This window comes from Gossypium arboreum, chromosome 8, assembly GCF_025698485.1.
Source record: "Gossypium arboreum isolate Shixiya-1 chromosome 8, ASM2569848v2, whole genome shotgun sequence".
Lineage (NCBI taxonomy): Eukaryota > Viridiplantae > Streptophyta > Magnoliopsida > Malvales > Malvaceae > Gossypium > Gossypium arboreum.
Window position 1 is genome coordinate 12,003,889 of NC_069077.1, and position 10,009 is coordinate 12,013,897.

General features: G+C 32.5%; 1 protein-coding gene across 1 annotated transcript; it reads right to left on the reverse strand.

Moving 5' to 3' along the window:
* Positions 1 to 7,891: 7,891 nt before the first annotated feature.
* LOC108469294 (auxin-responsive protein SAUR36-like) lies at positions 7,892 to 8,886 on the reverse strand. Its single transcript, XM_017770189.2, has one exon. The coding sequence runs from the start codon at positions 8,465 to 8,467 to the stop codon at positions 7,976 to 7,978; it is 492 nt and encodes a 163-aa protein (XP_017625678.1). The 5' UTR covers positions 8,468 to 8,886; the 3' UTR covers positions 7,892 to 7,975.
* Between the last annotated feature and the right edge of the window lie 1,123 nt (positions 8,887 to 10,009).

Below are 10,009 nucleotides of genomic sequence, written 5' to 3' on the forward strand. Positions count from 1 at the left end.
CAAATCAAATATCATGCATATTTAATCATATATTAATACATCTCATTCAACATATCACATTTGTAGTCATTTGCAACATTCGGGTATAAGCTCCATATGAACACCATCATTTACATATCGGTTCAAAAGTCATTCATAAATATCACATATCCATTTCACCATTCAAACTTAACCCATAGTGACCATTCGACTATAAGTCATATACATAAATTATTTATCGCACAACTTAATTCAAGTAGAACCAAAAGGTCACGATTCATCTAATATATACATATTGCTCACTGATTCACACACAACCTTTCAAATTAGCAATTATAAGATGGTTCCGCACATAGCCCATCCTTATCAAAAATTTACGATGGTTTTACCCTTACTCACATATATGTCATAGGCATTTTTACCTATGCTTCGTAATTCACATTCATGATTCAATTCCAATCGATTTAACATGCATAAGTACGTATCACATACCTTAATAATTTACTTTATGGAACGAATCCACATATCGTATTAGCCCATAGTCTTATAGCACCACACTTTTAATAGCTTACCTCATCGAAGTTCACATTTAATCACTTTAGTGCCAAGCCATATTCGGCTACCACAATGGACTAATAATAATAATTTTATACACATCATGGTTTCCTTTAGGTATTTAATAATCACAAATCGTGATATCTCCACCAGCACATATACGGCACAGTTTATTCATTGTAACACTCATTTAGTGCATCAAATTTCCAAATCCAATTCAACTTAAGCATAATAGCCATAATCGGCTTATAATATTAAATCATTACATATTCGGCACATTAACTAAATAAAATTTACATTCCATTTTCCATATTAATTTAACTCTTGGGCATATAAAAAGGAATCAAGCTTAAACACTTAAGAACTTACCTTGAATGTTGCCGAACGATTACAACGGCTATTCGATTACTTTCTCTTTTCCCTTATCCGAATTTTGCCCCTCTATGCTCTTGAGCTTAAATTCAAAGATTTTAAACTAGTCATTATTCGAATATTCGAGCATCACTTTCAAAATATAATATATACATATATATATTCGACTTTCACACCTACTGATCATAGTAAGCTTATAAGAAATCAATAAGCAACTCATTAACAAATTTTTGTCAATGTTTACCACATAATCATAATTTCACTGCAAGCTGTCTTCCTGAGCAACAGTCACTAAATCATTTATAACTGGAGCTACGAAACTCCAAATCAAGTGCCGTTAATTTTACCTGAATATAGACTCATATATCTTTCATCCATAAAATTTTTAGAATTTTTGGTTTGGCCAATCAATGCCAGATTTTTCTTAAAATTTCCCCTATTTCACTGTTTGACTAATCTGACCACTTCTCACTACGAATCAAATTTCTCATTGTACAGAATTCAAAATATGTTATAGTTTATTTAATTTGAAACTAGACTCATTAAGGAGTCTAAAAATATAAATTTCATCTTATGAACATTTTTGTACAATTTATAATGATTTTATAAAAACAGAACAGAGGATCTAGAAGTCATTCTGACCCTGTCCCACATCACTTCAAATATCTCATTATCGGAAATTCTTTTGCTTACACGGTTTGTTTTATAAGAAACTAGACTCATTAATATTTAATTACATAATTTATTCAGCTTCTAACTCATCTCCCACAATTTATGGTGATTTTCCAAAATCACATTACTGCTGCTGTCCCAAACAGATTTATTACCAAATCACTCTTTCACACATACCTTGCATGCATGTTATTTAAACATGCATATCACCAATCAATCATCACATATCTATAATTTTACTTAAGCATAATCTTCATTTCATCATTTTAAAGCACAACATGTTAGCCGATTTTTCCCTTAGCATCTAAGGCACATGCATGCTCATTTGCTTGGCTCAACTTCACCTATCTTCCATTTTTCATCAAAAGGACATGAAACAACAACCATTTCCTTCATTTTAATTCATGACCGAATGCTCACAACACAACCAAAAATCAAAATATGCTTCATGAGTTAGGGTAGAATCAAGAAGAACTCATGAACATCAAGATAGAAGCAAACTACCATGAACTTACCTTGGATTTTTCTTCCCCAAGTGACCGAACATTCAAGAGCTCTTTTCCTCTCCTTTCTCTTCTATTTTCAGCTTTCATGAACAAGAATGAACAAAAACCTTCCTTTTCTTCCTTTTTTTTATTCTATTACTAAACATTTTATGACACAAAATAACATATATTATTTGTGCCATACTTATGCCATAACTTTAATAAAAAAAATTGCACATGTTGTCTACCATTAACACCATGGCCGGCCACTACACATAAAATGGGGAGTTTGACATGCAAATCCTCCTATTTTGCACTACTATTTATTAGGCCACTACATATTAGCCTATAGCATTTTCAAAAATTTTCACATAGGTCCTATTTCATAATTTCACTCACAAATGGCAGAATCAAAGCATGGGATTTCCACACATGCACTTTCACATGAAATAAACACATAATATAACATTTGATTATTTTTGGGACTCGGTTTTGTGATCCCGAAACCACTTTTCGACTAGGACCAAATTAGGGCTATCACAGCTATAAACTATGATTTCATGGTGGAGTGAGCAACACATGTCTGTTTAGCAGACTTCCAAGAATTGACTACTCCACCCAAAGTAAACACATAGCCACTAGTAGAGCTGACCTCATCATTAGCAGATGCCTAGTTTGTATCACGGTACCCCTTTAGGACTACAGGGTATCCAACAAATTGCAATCCCTAAGTCATTGTACCTTTGAGGTACTTAAGCAGACGCTTAAGAGCATGCTAATGTTCACTACTTGGGTTATGGGTATATTTACTTAGTCTACTAACAACATAGGCAATATCTAGTTGAGTATAGTTCATTAAAAACATAATACTCCCAATAAGTTTAGCATGCTTATATTGTGATACACTCTTCTCTTTATTCTCTTTTAGTTGTATGTTAGGGTCATAGGAAGTTTTCACAAGTATTACATTAAAACTATTTAATTTCTTCAACACTTTCTCAATATAATGAGATTGGTTTAAAGAAAATCCCCTATTTAATTCAGTATCCTTAATCCTCTAAGATTACATCTACCTCTCCCAAGTCATTCATTTTGAATTTGGTTGACAGGAAATTTTTTACTTCCTTAATGGCTTCTATGTGTGTACTAAAAATCAATAAGTCATCCACATATAGACTTATGACAACACAATCTAAACCAAACATTTTTTAATACACACATGCATCAACATAATTGACAACAAAGCCATAACTAAGGATAGTTTTGTGAAATTTCTCATACCATTGTTTTTAAGCTTGTTTGAGACCGTATAGAGACTTCTTGAGTTTACATGCTTTGTTTTCTTTCCCAAATGTCACATGGCCTGAAGGTTGCTCCATACAGATCTCCTCATCTAAATCACCATTCAAGAAAGCAGCCTTCACATCCATCTAATGTACAAGTGAGTAGTGAATAGAAGCTAAAACAAACAAAACACGAATGGTTGAGATCTTAGTAACAGGAGAGTATGTATAAAAAAAATCAACTCCAAATTTTTGATTAAATCCCTTTACAACTAGTCTTTCCTTATACCTTTGGATTGATTCCTCTGGTCTAAATTTCTTTTTAAAAACTCATTTATTACTAATAGGTTTACAACTTTTAGGCAAGTCCACTAACTCCCAAGTATGATTAGACATAATAGATTCTAGCTCATCGTTATCAGCATATCTCCAAAAACTAGCATCAATTGATTTTATAGCTTCATCATATGTTTTTGGATCCTCATCTATTAGGAAAGTATGAGCAACGGAATCACTTATTAAGTCAAAGTCAACAATTTCAATTATAAAAGAAGTAAAGAAGTCAAGACCAAAACTAGTTGCAATTTTTTATCTTTTATTCCTTCTAGGTTCATCATCATATTGAGCATCCCTAGCATGTTTACTAGAAGAGGAATAAGCAAGTTCATCTAATTATATGCCATGTATTATAGCAGATTTCTTTAAAGGAAAAATGTTTTTGAAGAAAACCATCTCTAGATTCACAAATAGAATGATTATGCAATGACATAAATCTATATGCCGCACTGTTTAAAGCATAACCAATAAAAACTGCATCAAAAGTTTTAGACTTAATGGTGTTCTTTTTAAAAGCAAGTAGACCTACTTTAGCTAAGCACCCCCACACTTTCAAGTATTGCATATTAGGGACATAACCTTTCCATTCCCCCCCACATATTGTCAAGCAAGTTAGAGCTTAGAAGTAAGACATCCATCATTTCTTTTAAAGTTCTATTTTTTCTTTCAGCTATGTCGTTTTATTATAGAGTATAAGGAGCACTGGTCTCATGTATTATGTCGTGTTTCTCACATACTTCTTTTAGGAAATTAGTGTTATATTCAATACATCTATCAGATCTAACCCTTTTTTTTCTCCTATGAAGTTGATTTGTACTTCTACTTTATAAAGAAGAAATGATTTATCAACTTCATTTTTGACCTAAAGAAATAAACCTTTACATATCTAGAAAAATCATCTACAAAAGTAATATAGTAGCGTTTTCCTTTTTTACTCTCTATGTTTCTAAAATATGCTAGACCTGTATGAATGAACTCTAAAAGTACAGTCTTCCTATCAACAACAACTTTGAAGTGAGGTCTAGTATGCTTTGATTCAACACAGATTTCACATTTTATCTAGATTAGAAAGTAGTTTTATCTCTTTAAGCATTTTAAGGGAGTGAAAGTTCACGTGTCCTAATCTATCATGCCACATATTGAAAGACTCAACAATGTAAGCAGAAGTAGAATTAAACATAGTCTCCATCACAAACAACCTTCCACTCAGGTAACTTTTTCCCACACAGTTCCCATTATGGGAAAGTACAATTTTGTCGAATTCAAAGACTAGTTTAATACCTACCTTATTTAGAGGTCCACCACTAATCAAGTTTTTACGTAAAACAGGAACATAAAAAAATATTATTTAAAGCAAGTATTTTTCTAGAAGTAAATTTAAGTAAAATCTTTCCTTTGTCGAGTACTTCTGAACTGCGCGAATCACCCATGTAGACTTATTCACCTTTGTCAACATTCTCAAATTCGGTTAACGTCTGTTCGCACAGAAATGTTTAGAAACATTGTGTCTACTATCCACTCAGTGTCATTTTCTACCATGTTGACCTTGGAGACCATAGTGGCGATCACTCGTCTGGATCTTTAATTAGGTGCACTACTTGTTTAAGTTTGGGTAGATCAGGGATGTATTTGTTAACAACAAGAGACATTATTTTTACAATAGTAAAAAACACTTCTAAATTTTTGGAAAATTACTTTTGTAAAACAAAGACGTTAGAACAGACAAGTACAAATAATAAATGAAAATAAATAAATAAATATTGCGCCATGGAGAACCACTGCCTTAGAAGTGATTTCGCCCTAATTAATGTAATCTGAAATAAATGTTGGCCCCAAGGTTAACATAGTGCCTCCAAATTCGTACACTCAAATGAGGAAGATGGAACTCAATTGGTATTTCTCTTTTTTAAATTTATGGGAAATAAGATGAACATAAGTTTAAAGTTGGTTGGACATTTTGGTTCAAAAAACTACACTAGGATCAATTCTCAGGAAAGTTTGGAGGGGTCACAGATGGTCCCTCTTGAAATCTAAACTCCTAGACATAACTTATTCTAATATAATTTTTTGTAAATAACAAAGCTTTTAGAGAAAGAAGAATGATGGAGATGAGAAGAATGATAGAAGCTATGGAGAAAAAATAGTTCAAAAAAAATATTTTCTTTGACCAAATTTTTCTTTATTTTCTGAAAAATAATACAAAAATAAACACGCAAGGCACGCTGTTAACACGAACACAAACCAAATCAAAAGGATATAGTGCACATGTGTTAGGCATTTAGCCCAATTACTCAATGGGGATAATAAGTAAGGCTATATTTAAACCCTTTCATTAGCCTATACACAACCAATGTGGGATTTATTTGCATTACCCACACAAATTTCCGTAGTGATCTCGCAAAACTCCTTTAGTAGCTGCACTTCCTCCTCGCACGGACCCATTTGAGTTTAGCTTCACCCATATTTCATTTGGTGACAACCACACATCATTAGCCAATGATTGCAACCTCCACGTTCCCCTTGTAGCCTCCACCATCCATACATATTTCACACACGTCACGGCTTGCGCAACTACTTCCTTACTATTGAAGTTCCTTATTCTAAATACCAACAAGTTCTGATATTTGGTAAAGGTCAAATAGGAGCATAGCCTTGACTTAAAGAAGATTCATAATATTGGCGTACCCCTGATACTTCCATCTTCATATCACAAGAACATGATGAGAAAAGTTGACTAGACTCATTAGAAGGTAAAAGGCAAGGAAGAGATGAAGTTTATGCTATTTCACGTACCGATTAGGTTGTGGAGGAGTGGTAGAAAAAAGGTGACAAAAGGGCAACACTGCAATAGGGAAGGGCCACGAAGGAACAAATACAAAAGCTTCTTAGGTTTTTTTTTCTTGAAGTTAAAATTAGAGCCAATGTCAAAATTGAGATTTCTCTCTCATGATTTGGGGGGGGCCTCAAAGGTCAAATTTTGGCTTATTTTATTATGTTTTTCTAACTTTGTTTTAAGCTCTATTTTGGTTTTGTCCAATATTCGCTGGAATAGGCAAAAATTGCTGGTACACATCAAAACTACTGGAACAAAGCGAAATTTAGGGCAGAACAAAATTTAGCTTTGAGTGTCCCGAGTGAGTATCAAAATGAAGCGTTCCGACTGGTATTAGGAGTCAAGTTGCATTTTGATCATATTAAAAAAAATTGTGCAAATTAGCCTTTAAAAAGAGCAAACTAGTTCTTTCCTTAAAGATTTCATCCATTTCTATTGTTAAGTGATGTTGTGGTTGACGAAACAAGTAGACAACGATATGTGCATGCCATGTGTACCTTACGTTAACATGACATTTTTACTAAACCAACCAATATCTAAAAATTAAAAATCATAAAATAAATATTTTTCAATAATTATTTGAAAAATCATGTTCAAGATAAGCCTCAACAATAGACCATTTGTCAAGGACATGATTTTTCAAATAATAATAAGAATTATTTTAAAATGTAGAAAATTACTTAAAATGATTGAAATTTATAAAAATTATAAAATATTTAAAAAATAAAAATATTTAAAATAAATATTAATTTAAAATAAATAATCAAAATTAAAATCATCCCCACAAAACCACAAATCTAAAATAATAAAATTTATAACTTTTTGTTTTTCAGTGAGTAATATTTATATTCTCGAATTCCTTTAAATGTTTTTTTTTCAAATTTGTAAAATACTTCGTATATTGGTCCACTTTACACCGAATAAGATGTGGGGCAAACAATTGTTTAAAGCAAAACTTTTATTAAATTTTACATTGTTGTTCTAGTTATTTGTGATTTCAATCTTTTATATTTATAGTAGTTCATCATAATAATTATTAAATATTTAAATTAATTGTATCTCGATGATGATAATTAATTTACCAATTTGAATATTTACTGCAATTTTAAATATTTTATTATTTTTAATAAATTTTACAGTTTTATAAATCTTAATAATTTTAATTTTTATATTTCTAAATATTTTTAATAATTATATGAAAACCACGTCCAACATAAATCTGGATAAATAGTTAGACAACTTTTTGTTCATGTTGACTCCAGGAATAGGAATAGGAATAGCAAAGGAATAGGAATAGGAATAGGAATAGGAAAGGAATAGGAATAGGAATAGGAATAAAGGGTGAGCCTAAAGAGGGGAAAAGAAAACCCATTGACTTCCAATATTCACAAAACTGGATAAACATTTTTCTTTTTGTGTAGAAAAACCAAATTTTAATCCACCAATATAAGAAAATATCATTACAAATAGCAACGATGTTGTGTCCGTCGGCAATGATCCCAATCGGCAATTCTCATCTTAACCTTCTCGAACTCTGAAATCCCGCAAGGCAAAGTGATCCGGCCGGATTGATTGAACCCGTAAACCCGCTCCGCTTCCTCCAACAGCTCCCCGAATAGCGGGTGATTGAAATAAATCACAGGCACTACCACCCTCCTCGTCTCACCTTCTGATTCGCCAACGTACACTGCGAGATGTCCCTTGGGTACCTCAACCCGCTTCACTCCCTTCTCACCCAATTGGATATAACCTGGATCCGGCTTCCAACTACTCAGTTCCTTGCTTCCACCTCGAAGAAACCTCGCAAAAGACCAGATTCTGGATAACGGGTTGTAGCTTGGTGTCAGAGGTCTCAACAAACTATTCATGCAGTTTTTTCTTTCGGGTCGGCTTACGCATTTGCATACCTTCACTAGCTTGCGTCCAAGCTTGAACCCTCTAATTTTCTTCATAATTGTCAAGGGAATATACTAAAATCTGAATTTCAGAAACGGGTTTCCGTCGAACTCGCTAATGGTGTCCGTTTTCAGACAATGGGTCTAAATAGCAATGTCTCTGTTTCGTTTCTTGGTCTGTTGTTTATAATGAGGTTTGGTGGGTGGAAAGCAGAAGTGAGCGGTGGTTTTCTTGGGCAATGGATGGATGGTTGCATTCGAGTAATGAAGCATGATAAGAGAATAAGTTTAGATTATTGAAAAATTCAGCCATGTTTATATAGGAAACTCTTTTTGAGTTGTCAGTATACGAAAATGTAAGAACAGGGAGACAAGGGGAGATGCAAAGAAGATACGGTAAAGTTTTGGTGGGCAGTTGACACCAGGCATGCGGTAATGCCTTTGGAGCGTGCGACACAAAGTAAATTAAAATGTCTCTTCTTGTAAGATGTTGCCAAGTTTGTATTACATATAATTTTCGGGATTCTAACCTTAACTTTTTTATGGATAGGATGAGTTTCATATTGAGTTATTTACTATATATATTAAAATATGTCTATTTGCTTCACTTCGTGAAATTAAATAATTTTTTTATATTTTTTAAAAGCTTTTTATAATTTATTTTAGGTTTATGATTACCTCTATCAATAATTTTATCTCTAAGATTTGAACCAATATTCTTCTTTCTAAAAGTTCAATGTGTATTATCACAACTATAATGATTTCATTTTAAATAAATAATTGAATTACTATGATAAAACTATACAAATTATATAATGAATCGAAACATGAAATAAGATATATTAATGATAATTAAAACATATCATGTCACGATGATTAAAATGAACACAACGCGATATATAAGCATTGTTGGAAAAATTATTGTTGTTTGTTCCATGCCCTGTTATAATGAAATTGTTTCTCTACTTGAGCCATTGAATTGGGCCTTGAATAGGTTTCGTTTATGCTTAGTTTGATCTACCGAGTGTAACATATTTGACAAAACATGAAGCACGGTTTGACTAGGACTTTAAAGATTCCCAATCGAATTGCTTGAGGTAATTGGATAAGCATAAAAGTTTGTTTATCTTTTGTGAGAGTTTTTATGCTGTTAGAAGACTGATTTATGAAGACTTTTAGTTGATAAATACTCAAGATAACTAATGGATAATTTTAGCTTTTAAATAAGAGTTTAAAGCTTATTCAAACATTGTTGATTGATCACTTGAAAAGGCCTATAAATAGGTTGTTTTGTGCCGCACATCAATAACAGTTTTTGAAGTGTCTTTGTCGACAGCTTTGCTATGTTTTCTAGTGATTATTTTGTGACACTATTTTAGGTATTATTTGGAGAGAGGTTTATTGATTGTACTGTGAGGTATTTGGAGAGTGATTTGTAACTATTGGGGTTGGTATTGGGGCTGCAATTACTTCTTTGTGTAAGGTTGAACTTAAGTTAATATGTGACTCAGACGATTATTGAATAAAATAATCATTCACTGGGTGAGGTTTTGCAAACATAGGACTGTTGTGCCTAAATTGCATTAACAAATATCGTGT

Coding starts and splice junctions, on each gene's coding strand:
- LOC108469294 (XM_017770189.2), bottom strand. CDS start 8,467: ATGAAGAAAATTAGAGGGTTCAAGCTTGGACGCAAGCTAGTGAAGGTA.